At 43.3% G+C, this 16,940-nt stretch overlaps 1 protein-coding gene across 4 annotated transcripts in view; it reads right to left on the reverse strand.

Moving 5' to 3' along the window:
* RFWD3 (ring finger and WD repeat domain 3) overlaps positions 1 to 16,940 on the reverse strand; it is a 62,660-nt gene that overhangs the window by 14,102 nt on the left and 31,618 nt on the right. For 2 of the 4 annotated variants that reach the window (XM_036833992.1, XM_036833991.1), the window contains exons 10-13: positions 13,342 to 13,518; positions 11,480 to 11,694; positions 10,004 to 10,215; positions 4,296 to 6,772 (exon numbers count right to left, since the gene is read on the reverse strand). In XM_036833992.1, the coding sequence (XP_036689887.1) occupies positions 6,629 to 6,772; positions 10,004 to 10,215; positions 11,480 to 11,694; positions 13,342 to 13,518 (748 nt within the window). In that variant the 3' untranslated portion in view covers positions 4,296 to 6,628. Of the gene's footprint in view, positions 1 to 4,284; positions 6,773 to 10,003; positions 10,216 to 11,479; positions 11,695 to 13,341; positions 13,519 to 16,940 lie in introns of those variants that run through there. The other 2 variants (XR_005017487.1, XM_036833990.1) reach the window with 2 other exon arrangements.

Genomic DNA, 16,940 nt, shown 5'->3' on the forward strand with positions numbered 1-16,940 from the left:
CACATCCAGAATAGGTATCTATCCCTATAAGGAAGAACTGCTGGCCTTTTCAAGAGGAAGAGGACCATTGTATCTGACTTGCCACAAAGTAGCTACTTGATCTTCTCTAGGAAAAGGGCATATCAGAGACTCAGTGTTGGTCTCTGTTGCTGACAGGTTGGACATTAAGAGGCAGCCTTAGTAAGTGGCAGTCCATTCTCCCAGCCAGACTTTGGGCCCATATGTAGCCTCCATCTCTGCCACCGTGGCCACTCCATTCATGGGCCCAACATATCAGGTCTACAGTGGCTGAAGGATGGCTGTCAATTGGTCGAGTCATTTTGCCTACTTGATTGTTCAATGCCTCTTCAGTGGTGGAGGTTCTGGTGTGCATTGTCCTGTAATGAAAAATCTTTACACATTGTGCCTTCTCCATATAGTCCAACCACATGCCACTATCCCAGACCAGGCTGTTGGACCCTGCCCAGGAATCTGTTTATATTCTCACCTTAAACCACTTCTTCCATACAAAGTGGAAAGATTAGGGCACAGCTTGCAGCTCTACTCATTGGAATATTTTTCACTCTCCACTGTCTTTCAGGGTCATACTTGCATCCTGTAGGTTTTAATGGTGGCACTAATCTCCACCATCCTCCATCCCCCAGTAAGACATTGCTTTTTTTGTTTTTTTTGGTCACGCCATGTGGCTTGCAGGATCTTAGTTCCCCGATCAGGGACTGAACCCAGACCATGGCAGTGAAAGTGCTGAGTCCTAACCACTGGACTGCTGGGGAATTCCTGACATTGCTTTTAATCTATTATCCTGGCCAGTGATTGGAGAGCAGTTTCCAAGGTTTACATTTGGCCTTTCCTGTAATGGTATTTTTTTTTAAATTAATTTATTTTGGCTGCGTTGGGTCTTCGTTGCTGTGCACAGGCTTTCTTTAGTTGCAACGAGTGGGGGCTACTCTTCGTTGCGGTGTGCGGGCTTCTCATTGCGGTGGCTTCTCTTGTTGTGGAGCACGGGCTCTAGGCACACGGGCTCAGGAGTTGTGGTGCCTGGGCTCAGTAGTTGTGGCTCGTGGGCTCCAGAGCACAGGCTCAGTAGTTGTGGCGCACAGGCTTAGCTGCTCTGTGGCACGTGGGATCTTCCCAGACCAGGTATCAAACCCATGTCCCCTGCATTGGCAGGCGGATTCTTAACCACTGCGCCACAAGGGAAGTCCCTGTAATGGTAATTCTCACCCCATAGGCCAGAAACACCACGTTTCCAGATCATTTTCACAATGATTTAGTGTTTCTAGGTCTAGATTATTCTAGATCATTTCCAGTTATATACTTGGGGACTGGGGAAGTGATCACTGGATGGGTCCACATAACCAGTGGGGCCACTGTGAGCCATAATCCAGCCAGGACTCCATTTATAGTACCAGGTCCCCAGGGGCCAGGGGCCTATGATGATGCTTTTAGTCTGAGTATCAATGGCAACTCGGACCAAATGTCCCATGGTCCTCAAATAGTTGGTTATTTCTCTTTTGTCAGTGTATAGTCACCCAAGTAAATGGCCATTGAGTCTCTTTGGGGAAAGACTGAAGGAACCATATGCTTGGCATGGTGTTGTAGGGTCTTTGTTCCTAGGCTCCCAACTACTTATTCATCAATGGGTTCTGGATCTGAAAATTGGCTCAGGTCTAGAAACTGAGCAAAGGAGCATGACCTTTGGGGACGACCACCTTTAGCCTCGTGCCCCTCCTTTCTTATGGAATTTTTTTTTTTTTCTTATGGAATTTTTTGATTATAGATGTTAAAAAGCACCCTCATTGGCTGTGTCTATTTTGCCCCTAGGGATGCTGTCTTTTATTAACTCTCTCCCCAACTCCCTGCTGGTCAAGACCCCTTAGTCAGCTCTTCAATCTTGCTGGTAATAATGGAATTGTGGTCTCCTGGCTTCTGGAAGTTAAGCATTGCCACCTGGTCTTTATTATTCTTGGGCCTCAATCATTTCCATCTTACCAAATTTCCTGGAACACTCCTGGCATACCCGTGTTATCTAGGTCTACCAGGAAGCAGAAAACAAAAGGGGATTAGGCATCAACAAATAACCAAACAACCCAATTTAAAAGTGGGCAAGGGGGGTTTCCCTGGTGGCGCAGTGGTTAAGAATCCACCTGCCAATGCAGGGGACATGGGGTCGAGCCCTGGTCCGGGAAGATCCCACATGCCGTGGAGCAACTAAGCCCGTGTGCCACAACTACTGAGCCTGCACTCTAGAGCCCACGAGCCACAACTACTGAGCCCACGTGCCACAACTACTGAAGCCCACGCACCTAGAGCCCGTGCTCTGCAACAAGAGAAGCCACTGCAATGAGAAGCCTGCACATTGCAACAAAGAGTAGCCCTCGCTCGCTGCAACTAGAGAAAGCCCACGTGCAGCAACGAAGACCCAACACAGCCAAAAATACATAAATAAAATAAATAAATTTTAAAAATAAATAAATAAATGAAAGTGGGCAAGGGATCTGAATAAACATTTCTCTAAAGAAGGTATACAAATAGCCAATAAGCACATGAAAAGATGCTCAACATCACTAATCATTACGTAAATACAAATCAAAACTACAATGAGATACCACCTCACACCATTCAAATGGCTACTGTCAAACAAACAAACAACCCCCCCGCCCCCGCCAAAAAAAAAAACCCAGAAAGTAACAAGAGTCGAAGAGGATGTGGAGAAACTGAAACTCTTATGCACTGTTAGTGGGAATGTAAAATGGCACAGCTGCTGTGGAAAAACAGTATGGCAGTTCCTCAAATAATTAAGAACAGAATTACATATGATTCAACAATTCCACTTCTGGGTATATACCCAAAAGAATTGAAAGCAGGGTCTCAAAGAGATATTTGTACACCCATGTTCATAGCAACATTATTCATAATAGTTAAAATGTGGAAACAACTCAAGTGTCCACCGACAGATGAATGGATAAGCAAAATGTGGTATATGCATGCAATGGAACATCACTGTCTTAAAAAGGAAGGAAATTCTGATACATGCTACAACATGGATGAACTTCGAAGACATTATGCTAAGTGAAATAAGCCAGTCACAACAAGACAAATACTGCATGATTCCACATAGATGAGGCAATTAGAACAGTCAAATACACAGATCTCACCGTGTGTGAAGTAGAGATAGAGAGGAAGGAAGCAAGGATGGTTAGGTGGAAACAACTTAGACTGAAGTTCAAGTCTAAGGAAGTTTGGCCAACACCATTGGAGAGTCCTCAAGCTAAAGTTGCCTGTCAGGCATTCAGCGTCTCCCAGAAATGGGCCTGCCTTAGTATCCCTGCCATCCTCAGTCACTGGCTGGGAGCAACCCTTGGGAAGTGCGGCCTTGCTGTGATGCAGTAGTGGATTTCAGAGCTCAGCAGCTGGAACAGCAGTCAATTATGCCCTCCTTGGTCGGAGATCTGAAAGGCACATGTTCATGGCCACCACACCTGGGCAAATTCTTTCACTTCTCTGAAAGTTCCTTTCATATAAAAGGTATACCACAGCATTAGGTACATACTCAGTAAATGTAAGTTGTTATTATAAATCTAAAATGAACTATTCTGATTACTTTTTAATTTTAAGAAACAAAACAGTATGACTACTGAGCTGGAACGACAGCAGTGGCTTAATATCAACAAGAGTAAAGGGATGAAAAATGGAATAACATACTTCCAGGCACTCCAAATTATCCAGCTAAGGGATCTGAACTTGTCACAGAAATCTCAGTGATTGTCTAGGGTGAGAACCCTATTTTGTCTAGGGTTGTTAAGACCCAGAGAGAAGAACCCAGTATTCTGGAGTGTGGGTGTTCTACCTCCCTTACAACAATTTGCCAAGTTGTACAAACTATGGTTCCTAAAGGAATTTCACGTCTTTTTTTGGGGGGGGGGGGAGGGGTCTTAATCAGAGAAGCAAATGTTAGCATCTGCTAATGTATTTGTTTCCTTTCCTTGACTCAGGCAGCAAGTGACTCAGGTGAACTGAGGGAAGGGGCATATTGTTTGCCTAGTGATGTTAAGTACTGTCACTCTCTCTACCTCGTCAGGATACCACCTTCATGAGAGGAACTGGGGTCATGGCCAACTCTAGGGCTTCTACTGGAGCCCGAGCGCCACAATTAGAGCCCGCATGCCACAACTAAAGAGAAGCCTGCACTCCACAACTAGAGAGAAGCCTGCGCATGGCAATGAAGATCCCGCGTGCTGCAACTAAGACCCAACACAGCCAAAAAAAAAAGACAAAAGACATCAGGAGCAGGTACACATGGTAAATGCTTTATTTTCATATTAACATTAAAACATAAAACACAAACATTAAAACACAGAACATGAACAGAGATCCCACTGTCCGGTTTTCAAAGCAGGTATAAGGATATATACAACAAGAAAATATTTTTGAGTCTGCTTAACTCCAAACCCTCAAATGGGAAAACAAACTTAGAGCCAGGGGTGAGGGAACATGGTGGGGCAGAGTCTGGGTCTACAGAGGTAATCTCTCCTGCCAGGCAGAGGAGAGTGGGGGCAGGGGCAAAGTTTTTTTCCTTTGGAGAAATCAGTCACAGTCCCAAGAATTTGCTTCTAAAACATCTAAATTTACTAGAGGAATGCAAGGATTGGTAAGACATGAGATTCTTCCAACTTCCCTAGTAATACGAGTCCCTTGGTTCCTACACTTGGGGGGATTAATCAGCATCAGCTGAGTGTACTTCAACATTAGTCAAATCCTAACCCTGCCCTGGGTTCTGCCCCTGCCAAAGACAGAGGCAGCCAGGGCCTGACCACTTGCATCCTCTCTGTTATCTTATCATTGGCTGAAACCAGATGAGCTCTGCTTTTTCATTCAAATCCTTCTCTGCCACTGAAGCTCTAGACCTGGCAGTCATTCTTAATCATCAACATATCAAAAGGAACACCTCCTCTAGAAAAGGGGGCTCTTTCCCAGGCTCTGGAAACTGGCTTTTTGAAAGATGTCCTTAAATAGGAGGCCACTCTTTAAAAGCACAACTAGAATGTGGAACTCTGGGGAAATCTACTGCAATAACCCCTTGCTGGTGAGAAATGCTGGAAACAGTTCAGGAGTTGACCGGTCAGAACTGCTTTAAAATAAAAATGATAAAACTTATACATAAAATAAAATAAAATTCCTATTATTTAAGAAAATCACACTGTTAGCCATCCTGCTCCCAAGAACAAGGAGCACACACCTTGAGATATGTTCTGTTGTGGACAACAGTTTAGCAGAGTAGCCTTCGGCAAAGCAAACAGATATAAAGTGAGCCCTCTATTGGAGAAAAGTGCAGCTCCCAAAGTTGGACAATCCAGGGCTGAAATGAAAGCTGGTGGGCATCTCCCTGCAAACCACATAGGCCCCCAACCACTATTATCTTCCTGAGAATAACTGTTTTACTAACAACACTTTTTTTTAAAGTTAGGAAGGGAGGCAAATCAGAGGAACTTGGAATCAAACATCAGTTTCACCTGGGGGAAGGATTTAACCTGGGAATTCTAAACACGCTCAAGAATGGCTCCTCACTCCAAGGGGTTGACTTTATTCAGAGAGAGACTCTTTCAAAATGGAAAACACAAGTCCTTCTTTTGCTTTCAACAGCAGTCTGAGTAGCTTCTCTTTTGTAAGCCTCTCTTGGTTAGCCCCTTGCTCCTGATCTCTCATACTAGAAGACTCAAGTAAGAGCTCTGACATATGGCTCATCTTTTCCTAGTGAGAGGGACAAAGAGTGGCCTTCAAAGCATTGGCTTATATAAAACCAATCCTGAGATCCTAAGCTGGCTAGAAAAAAAAGTGAGTCTTCCTCACTGCTCAAACAACTGGTCTCTCTCCTTGACTCCCACAATGTGACGAACTCCGTACACTCGGCATTAGGGAAGGGTCTACAGCTCATCAGCCACCACCATCACTGGGTTTACCAATATCCCAGCACTGCACACCTGAATATTACTGTTCCTGCCACAAAGCAGACCAGATGTGCTCTACCACACACTTCTGTAGGGATGAGACCAAGTTACTAAAAGGTTATCAGGCCGCAAGGTCAGAAATAGATCAAATCCTTTGGAAGATTCTACAGTGCCCTCTTGTGTTCAACTAAAGATTCCTTTGCATCCAGGCTGCATCCAAGCAGCATCAGGAAGATGGTTAGTCCCTTCAGGAACATACGCATTCCCAAGTCATATAGCTCAAGTGACAAGACCACTCTGGTGGGATGTCACATCCTCTGGAAATGCTTGGTGCACACACATATCCTAAATGACTTCTGGGAGGATACTCTCCGAGGTTCGGCAGAAAGTTTGATCAAAAATATTGATTCTCAACGAAGATTCATGAAGGCTTTTACCCCCAAGAAATGTATAATGTGATGGAGTACCAGTCACTGACTCTTTTGATGGACACTGAAAATACACAATCTGTAGTGCTTTGCTGACCTGGAGTCCTAGAATCATACTAACCCAACGGAACCACAATCCCAAAAGTTCTAGGCCACAGACAATAAGCACAGATCTTGCTCAGGGCTGCCAGGTGCTAACAAACAACATTTAACATTAACCAGCAGCATGCCCGACAAGTTTCAAGACCATGGTCACTCCCACCTATGGATGTGGACCATCTTCTCCGTTAAGGTAGCCAAGTAGCTGTTATGGTTCACCTGAAATGGGCAGATGTCCAAGACAGGCTGATCAGCCTGCAGTTCCTGCAGCAACGAGCCACTGCCAGCATCCCACAGCTAAAAAAGAAAAGCAGAGACAAAGGTCAGCTAGGTCCCTTCAATTCAGCTAGGGACTTGCATTCTTTATCATCACACAACTTTGAAAGCACCCCAGAGACAGCATTGCCTGGGGAGCAAAACAGACTGTCCCTAACGTTCACAGGGTTGCACAAAGCCAACACACCTGACATAGGTCACGTATGGCCTCACCTACTATAATCAGCAATTAGTCTACCTGTGAGTGGATCTGAAAACCAAGCCTAGTATTCACCGCTTCAATCTATGTGCCAAGAACTCTTTTAGGGAAAGAAGGGTCAACAAGACAAAAAGTCCCTGTCTCTGCCCTCATGGAACCTATATTCTAACTGGGTGGGAATGTAAATTGATACAGCCACTATGGAGAACAGTATGGAGGTTCCTTAAAAAACTACAAATAGAACTACCATACGACCCAGCAATCCCAATACTGGGCATATACCCTGAGAAAACCATAGGTCAAAAAGAGTCATGTACCAAAATGTTCATTGCAGCTCTATTTACAATAGCCAGGACATGGAAGCAACCTAAATGTCCATCGACAGATGAATGGATAAAGAAGATGTGGCACATATATACAATGGAATATTACTCAGCCATAAAAAGAAATGAAATGGAGGTATTTGTAATGAGGTGGATGGAGTTAGAGTCTGTCATACAGAGTGAAGTAAGTCAGAAAGAGAAAAACAAATACAGTATGCTAACACATATATACGGAATCTAAGGGAAAAAAAAAAAAAAAGGCCATGAAGAACCTAGTGGCAAGACGGGAATAAAGACACAGACCTACTAGAGAATGGACTTGAGGATATGGGGAGGGGGTGGGGTGAGATGTGACAGGGTAAGAGAGTGTCACGGACATATATACACTACCAAATGTAAAATAGATAACTAGTGGGAAGCAGCCGCATAGCACAGGGAGATCAGCTCGGTGCTTTGTGACCACCTAGAAGGGTGGGATGGGGAGGGTGGGAGGGAGGGAGATGCAAGAGGGAAGAGAAATGGGAACATATTGTATATGTATAACTGATTCACTTTGTTATAAAGCAGAAGCTAACACACCATTGTAAGGCAATTATACTTCAATAAAGATGTTTAAAAAAAATTTTTATTGTGGAAAAAAAAAATTAAAGTAATGAAAAGTACAATAGTACAATGAGCCATCCATCACCCAGATTACTAAGCTTTTACCATACCTGCTTTATTGATTTTATTTTTTTCTTTGGTGACACCATGTCATTTTACCCTTATATACATAAGTATACATCTCTAAAAAAAGACATTTTCTTGGGACTTCCCTGGTGGCGCAGTGGTTAAGAATCCACCTGCCAATGCAGGGGACACGGGTTCGAGCCCTGGTCTGGGAAGATCCCACATGCTGCTGAGCAACTAAGCCCGTGCACCACAAATACCGAGCCCGCATGCCACAGCTACTGAAGCCCGCACGCCTAGAGCCCGTGCTCCACAAGAGAAGCCACTGTAACACTGTAATGAGAAGCCTGCACACCGCAATGAAGAGTAGCACCCGCTCGCCACAACTAGAGAAAGCCCGTGTGCAGCAACAAAGACCCAACGCAGCCAAAAAAAAAAAAAAAGACATTTTCTTACACCTCAGTGTCACTATGCCTAACAAAATGAACAATAATTTATAAAAACTTTCTGATAGTCTCTTTTTATATTTGGTTTGTTTGAATCAGGATCCAAGTAAGGTCCACATTATACTTGGTAGTCATAAATGTTTGTTTTTTTTTTTTGGCTGCCCTGGGTCTTTGTTGCTGCGAGCGGGGGCTGCTCTTCATTGCGGTGCGCAGGCTTCTCATTGCGGTGGCTTCTCTTGTTGTGAAGCATGGGCTCTAGGCGCACGGACTTCAGTAGTTGCAGCACGAGGGCTCAGTGGTGGCGGCACGCAGGCCCCAGAGTGTGGGCTCAGTAGTTGTGGCGCAAGCGCTTAGTTGCCCCACGGCACGTGGGATCTTCCTGGACCAGGGATCAAACCCGTGTCCCCTGCATTGGCAGGCAGATTCTTAACCACTGGACCACCAGGGAAGTCCAATAGTCATAAATTTAAATAAGCCTCTTTTTTTTTGGCCACACCACATGGCATGCAGGATCTTAATTCCCCAACCAGGGATAGAACCCATACCCCCTGCAGTGGAAGCACAGAGTCTTAACCACTGGACTGCCAGGGAAGTCCCAAGCCTCTTTTAACCTAGAGCAGATCCAACCTCCCCACTTTTTTTTCTTCTGCCACTGACTTGTTGTGGAAGCAGGATCAGTTGTCCTAGAATGTCCACAACCTAGATTTGTGTGTTTGCTTTCTGTACTATTACTTAACTTGTTCCTCTACCCACTGCAATTCCAGTAAATGAAAGCATTAGACTCTAGAGTGGTGCTATCCAATATGGTGGCCACTAGTCACATAAGGCTCTTTTTTTTTAAATTAATTTTTATTGTAGTATAGACGCTTTACAATGTTGTGTTAGTTTCTACTGTACAGCAAAATGAATCAGCTATACATATACATATATCCCCTCTTTTTTGGATTTCCTTCCCATCTAGGTCACCACAGTGCATTAAGCAGAGTTTCCTGTGTTATACAGTATGCCACATAAGGCTCTTTACATTTAAATTAAATTACATAAAAATTTTACAATTAAATTCTTCATTCACATTAACTACTTTCAAGTGCTCACATGGCCAGTGTGACATAATTGGACAGTGCTGCTCTATGGGTTCAAGGACACCACACAGACGGCATCGTGTGCTTCATTTTGCCTAACATCAAGAGGCAAATTATTTCTGGTTAACTCACTTACAGTGATGCAAAGGTTGATCAATGTATTCAGGTGGTGACAGGCTGACCCCTGCACTGTAAATTCATCCTGAATTGATGAAGCTGATGCCTGATCAATTATTTTATAGAGGTTTCAGTAGCACTTTTTTTAAAAGGTTCACAATATGGCCCATGAGACACTATAGCTCACATAAAAAGAGTGAGGTCAATCTAAAGATATTGGTATGGAAAGATATCCAAAACAGGAAGTTAAATAGGAAAGAGCAAACTATAGAATAGTATGTATCAATAAAGTGTGACTTGTGTAAAAAATAAACTAAGCAACCACACATATACACGTATGAAGATACATGCAATTATGGAGAACTTTGGCTCTTTGCTTTATATAAGTCAGTATAAAAAACTGACAGACTACTCACCAGGGCAGAATTTGACACTTCATCCCCAGTACACACCAGGATGCTGCCATCATTCTCTGGATTTTGGAAAATGGCACTTTTGGTCAGTAGTTTGCAAGTGGGTCCCCCACGGAATGTTTGTACAGAATGGCAGGAGCAGATTGGCTCTCCAGCATTATCCAGCTTATAGGACATCTCCATGAGTACACTTCGTAAGGTGCTGTGATTTTTATCTATGAGACAGAGAAATCAGTATTGATCCGTGGGGATGGTCCAAAGAAATTAACCAAGTACATGAACTTGGTTACCAGTTAGTTGAGTGGAAAGGGCACAATTTTATCAAACCATCATGAATAGTGACAGAGCAAACATAACAAGAACAGAATAATACATCACAAATGAAATTCAGAACCCTAGGCTAGGATGAAGCAAGTTATCTACAATAGGTTTTTGTATACGAAGGAAACAATTCTGAGAATGAGCTAGCCTTTTTAGGAAAATCACTGTAACCGGCCAGACCTCTGTTTGGGTTTTTGTCTTCCTTAAGGGTTCTGACTACAAGGTTTTTTCCTTTCCCCAGTCAGGACCCCATTAATCCCTGGAACTGTACATATAAAGTGAAAGCATATTATTACAGAAGGGGAAGCACATACAAGTGGTTCTGCTGGGAGGCAAACAAAAGCTAGAGAACAAAATGGGATCCCCAAGCTTTCTAAAGTCATAGCAAATCCTTGGAGATAGAGGACCTAGATAACTAAAACCAAAAGGGAAAGAAGAGTCTGCTGAAGCAGCTTCTCAGCTCAAACGAAACTTAAAATGCTTAGGTCAATCCACAACTGGCAGAAGTATGAGCACTTTAATGACTATCTCTTACAAAACATCTGCCTGACCATCAATATAGCTCATCAGGAATTTAGATTCATACCTTTCAGCTAGGAAGAACCTGTGAATTTTAGCATAGTTGGTCGTCAAGGGTTGCAGTCCTGGTTCTGGAGGCCATGAGAAGTTCAGCTGGCTAGGGCCACTACGGTTGTCCATCTACTCTTCACTGACGTGTGTTGGCCCCAAATAAGGAAGAACAGCTAATAGCCTAGAGTCTGGGTTCTTTACATGACTCCCCTTATCTGGGCCTTTCTTTTAAGTGAAATGAGGGGCAAGTAGAAAACATGACACTGATCTAAGGGTACCTCAGTGGCTTCAAGAGCAGGTCTCCTCATTCCACTACTGTCTTAAGTCATAGGGGCTCCTAAAGTGGCTGATTCACTTCCAAGGAGTACCTGGCCAAATATGTCCCAGTTCACACAAGTGAGGAAAAGGGAGGCAGGCTCTGTGGAAGAACCTGGGGCCACTGTCCTCACTGTAGTAGCAAGAGCTATTAGTCTGTGAGGGGCTTACCAGTACCACCTGAAGGCTAGGACAAGCTCTCCTTTTCTCCCCTCTACCAATCTGCTCCCAAACAAACCGCAGGTCCCACGAGGACATGCCAACAACACTCACCAGGCCTGTAGGTCACAAGACAGTGCCGGGTGCTGCTCTCTGTCTGAAAGTCTATGCAGCCCCCAGGCTCCATGGGCAGCACGTGAGGCCAATGAGTAAAGCCCATTTTCAGCTCCCAAAAGGAAGCATTCTCCAAGCTTCCAGCCAACACCCCACCATATGGAAATGCAGCCGAGGCAGCTCTGGGTATGTATGACAGGGATACCAGCGGGCATCTGAAGGGAAAGAAAGGAAATTATGCCTCACCTTCCAATACTTGGATTGCTCCAGACCCCACTACCAGGAGCCCTTGAGGACTTTCCTAACTCTATAGAAAAGGTTAAAAAACTTCTGAGGGTGACTATCCTCTCACAGCTGATAAAACTACCAACCCACTCTGCAGAAACAAAAGAGCATACATATAATATTCCACATTCAGTTTCAGAGGGGACACCACATGCTCTAAAAGCAACAGGAAAAAAAAGGACTAGGAAATTTAAAAGTATAAGATTACAAACACAAGAATTGACTGGCGTGAAGCTTCTGGAAATGGGGTTAGCCACATACACAAGAAAAGTCAGGAAGGAAATTCAGCTTATACATCTAATAAACTAAAGCTTCCAAGCTGTAGTTGACAGACCCCCTCAATTAAAATCCAGCCTAGGGAATTCCCTGGTGGTCCAGTGGTTAGGAATCTGTGCTTTCACTGCTGTGGGCCCAGGTTCGACCACTGGTCAGGGAACTAAGATCCCATAAGCTGTGTGGCACGGCCAAAAAACAAACAAACAAACAAACAAAAAAAACAGCCTAAAGCAACTACATTTTAATTCAGAAACAGGATTGTTTCTTTAGAGATTTTCTAAATGTCTTTCTGCAATCATATGACCCAGACTTCATGCCAAGAGTTCTCTCAGAAATATTAGCCTACAGACTATGTTCCTATGAACTCGTTTCTGCTGAAGCTGCCAAAGTGATCACGTTGCCTGCTTTGTTTCATTTCCTTGTCATAATGAAGGTAACCTAAGCAAACTAAAACAAAAACAAATACATATTCTTCCCTTGCTATTTGCTGTATTTTATTGTCTACGTGGATCCTCTACATAGACGGCAGTCACCTTGTTTGCCTGAAGTTCGAATTTGTATAAACTTATATCAGTCACCTTCAGGCCCATGAACCACATCACTGAAGAACGATTCCACTCAACCCAAATGAAACGAAAACCCCACAGTGTTGAGGCTAGGTTTCAGTAAACAATTATTACTATAGTGATATCTTTATGTTTAGATTGCTCTACCCCCCTTTTTGTACACTCTGAAGAGCCAAAGTGGTGCTGGTGGCTACCCATCCTCAGAACCTGGGCCAACCTCACAAACCTCCCAACTCTATAACTGGATTATAAATGGATAAATCATAGTAATATGGTATCCTTAGACCAAGGTGGTCCAGCTGTGGATTAGGGAAGTTTTAAATCACTTTTTATTGGGCTGCTCTTTACTGATCTCTTCCTATGTGTTAGACATGTGTGTCTATTAAAGCAAGACGGTGCTAACCACATTTCACAGATGAAGCTCATAACAGGCCAAGAAATGTGACCAAGGTCACACAGCTCATAAATGGTGGAGCTGGGCTCTGAACACATATCTGATTTCATTTTGGCATGTTGGGTCAATCTGGTTATATTTGGTACCAGAACTTTCTACCATATGAACTATCATGAACACAAACTCTAAGGATCTTACTGATTCTGAAGTGAGAATAGATCAGTGGACTCAGAGAAATGCCCTCTGTTAGGAATTCTGATCAACTGTGAAACACTCTCAAAAGACAGGATTAATACAATCACAGTCTAAGAGAAAGCTGTTACCTACAGGTGGCTCCCTACCTAGCTTTCTGAGGTACTAACTCCTGGATATGAAAGCTTGTGTTTCGAAGGTCATACAACAGAATTGAACCGTTGACCAATCCAGCATACATGTAATTGTTTTCATCAAGACACCAGCAGCAGCTCCAGACAGGACGTCCAGTATTATAAGTCTGGACCACAGTATTTGTCTCCAGGCTGTGGAGTTAAAAAAGACTTTTACAACTATGCATTACAAAAATCAAATACAGAAGAAAGATGTAAAGATTATCATTTTAATGATGATCCTTTAAGAACATAACCACACACCAAAACTATCTGGATTCCCAATTTCCCCTAGGGACTGCCCAGATAACTCCTTTTAATTCCAAAATATTTGTTTTGGGGGACAGGTTTTCCTCCTGAGCTGTAAGGAAGTAAAAGAGACAGATAAACAGTACATTCCCTACTCTACCCCTATTACTTTCTCCATAGCTACCTATTACACAGGTAATCAATATTTAATATTGAAAAACTAGAAAATACATATAAGAAAAATAAAAATAAATTATAATCCAATCATCCAGAGGTAGTCATTAATAACACGTTGCTATTTAACCTTTTTTTCTCCCCCTAATTTTCAACATTACTAAAATAAGTCATAGCACATAGATACACATAAAACATAATGGTACATTGATTTTGGGGGTAAAATTAAGCTGAGGCATTCTTGAAAAGTCAAAAGGTATATCAGGCCTGGAGCAGGCATCATGATGTCCCTCAGATTTAGCTGGAGAAATTAAATAAGAAGCCAACTAAGAGACATCTAATCAGAACTACTTTTTTTTTTTTTAATTAATTTTTATTGGAGTACAGTTGCTTTACAAACTCGTGTTAGTTTCTACCGTACAGCAAAATGAATCAGCTATACGTATACATAGATACCTTCTTTTTTGGATTTCCTTCCCACTTAGGTCACCAGAGAGCACTGAGTAGAGTTCCCTGTGCTATAGAGTAGGTTCTCATTAGTTACCTATTTTATACCTAATAGCAATAGTGTATATATGTCAATCCCAATCTCCCAATTCCTCCCACCCCCTTCTTTTCCCCCTTGGTATCCATACATTTGTTCTCTATGTCTGTGTCTCTATTCCTGCTTTGCAAATAAGATCATCTATACCATTTTTCTAGATTCCACATATATGCATTAATATATTTGTTGTTCTCTTTCTGACTTACTTCACTCTGCATGACAGTCTCTAGGTCCATCCACATCTCTACAAATGACCCAATTTCGTTTCTTTTTATGGCTGAGTAATATTCCATTGTATATACGTACCACATCTTCTTTATCCATTCCTCTGTTGATGGACATTTAGGTTGCTTCCGTGTCCTGGCTACTGTAAATAGAGCTGCAATGAACACTGGAGTGCATGTGTTTTTTTGTTTTTTTTAAAAAATAAATTTATTTATTTATTTATTTATTTTTTGGCAGCATTGGGTCTTCGTTGCTGTGCGCAGGCTTTCTCTAGTTGCACTGAGCGGAGACTACTCTTTGTTGCGGTGCGCTGGCTTCTCATTGCAGTGGCTTCTCTTGTTGTGGAGCACAGGCTCTAGGCGTGCGGGCTTCAGTAGTTGTGGCACGTGGGCTCAGCAGTTGTGGCTCGCGGGCTCTAGAGCGCAGGCTCAGTAGTTGTGCAACACGGGCTTAGTTGCTCCACGGCATGTGGGATCTTCCCGGACTAGGGCTCGAACCCGTGTCCCCTGCATTGGCAGGTGGATTCTTAACCACTGCGCCACCAGGGAAGTCCCCAGCATGTGTCTTTTTGAATTATGGTTTCCTCTGGGTGTATGCCCAATAGTGGGATTGCTGGGTCATATGGTAGTTCTATTTTTAGTGTTTTAAGGAACCTCCATACTGTTCTCCATAGTGGCTGTATCAATTTACATTCCCACCAACAGTGCAGGAGGGTTCCCTTTTCTCCACACCCTCTCCAGCATTTACTGTTTGTAGATTTTTTGATGATGGCCATTTTGACCAGTGTGAGGTGATACTGCATTATAGTTGTTTTTTTTTAAAATAAATTTATTTAGTTTATGATTTTATTTTATTTATTTATTGTTTCTGGCTGCATTGGGTCTTCGTTGCTGCGCACGGGTGTTTCTCTGGTTGCGGCGAGTGGGGGCTACTCACTGCAGTGGCTTCTCTTGTTGCGGAGCACGGGCTCTAGGCATGCGGGCTTCATTGGTTGTGGCATGTGGACTCAGTAGTTGTGGCTCGCGGGCTCTAGAGCGCGGGCTCAGCAGTTGTGGCGCATGGGCCCAGTTGCTCCGCGGCATGTGGGATCTTCCCAGACCAGGGATCGAACCCGTGTCCCCTGCACTGACAGGCAGTTTCTCAACCACTGCACCACCAGGGAAGTCCCTGCATTATAGTTTTGATTTGCATTTCTCTAATAATTAGTGATGTTGAGCATCTTTTCATGGTTTGTTGGCCATCTATCTGTATGTCTTCTTTGGAGAAATGTCTACTCAGGTCTTCCGCTCATTTTTTGACTGGGTTGTTTTTTTGATATTGAGCTGCATGAGCTGTTTGTATATTTTGGAGATTAATCCTTTGTCAGTTGCTTCATTTGCAAATATTTTCTCCCATTCTGAGGGTTGTCTTTTTGTCTCGTTTATAGTTTCCTTTGCTGTACAAAAGCTTTTAAGTTTAATTAAGTCCCTTTTGTTTGTTTTTATTCTCATTACTCTAGGCGGTGGGTCAAAAAAGATCTTGCTGTGATTTATGTCAAAGAGTGTTCTGCCTATGTTTTTTTTTTAAATAAATTTATTTATTTATTTTTGGCTGCATTGGGGTTCGTTGCTGCACATGGGCTTTCTCTAGTTGTGGCGAGCAGGGGCTACTCTTTGTTGCGGTGCGCGGGCTTCTCATTGCGTTGGCTTTTCTTGTTGCGGAGCACAGGCTCTAGGTGTGCGGGCTCAGTAGTTGTGGCATGCGGGCTCAGTAGTTGTGGCATGCGGGCTCAGTAGTTGTGGCATGCGGGCTCAGTAGACGTGGCTTGCGCACTCTAGAGCGCAGGCTCAATAGTTGTGGCACACGGGCTTAGCTGCTCCATGGCATGTGGGATCTTCCTGGACCATGGCTCAAACCCGTATCCCCTGCATTGGCAGGCATATTCTTATGCACCCCCAGGGTAGTCCTCTGCCTATGTTTTCCTCTAAGAGTTTTTACAGTGTCTGGCCTTAAATTTAAGTCTTTAATCCATTTTGAGTTTATTTTTGTATATGGTATTAGGGAGTGTTCTAATTTCATTCTTTTACATGTAGCTGTCCAGTTTTCCCAGCAACACTTATTGAAGAGGCTGTCTTTTCTCCATTGTATATTCTTGCCTCCTTTGTCGTAGATTAGGTGGCCATAGGTGCGTGGGTTAGAACTACTTTCTAAAAGATAAAGGCATGGAGCACACTCAGATCTGGTGCAGGGTACTTGCAGAGCATGTGAAAGATAAAATGTAGTAACTGAGGGTTACTGATGAGAGCAGTCATCATGGCACCCAGGACAATGAGTTCCTGGTAGGCATTTCTGTTAGGTACAACGATCCGGGAACAGACAAGGAATAAGCAGTCCCAAGCTAGTA

The sequence above is a fragment of the Balaenoptera musculus genome, chromosome 19, assembly GCF_009873245.2.
Source record: "Balaenoptera musculus isolate JJ_BM4_2016_0621 chromosome 19, mBalMus1.pri.v3, whole genome shotgun sequence".
Lineage (NCBI taxonomy): Eukaryota > Metazoa > Chordata > Mammalia > Artiodactyla > Balaenopteridae > Balaenoptera > Balaenoptera musculus.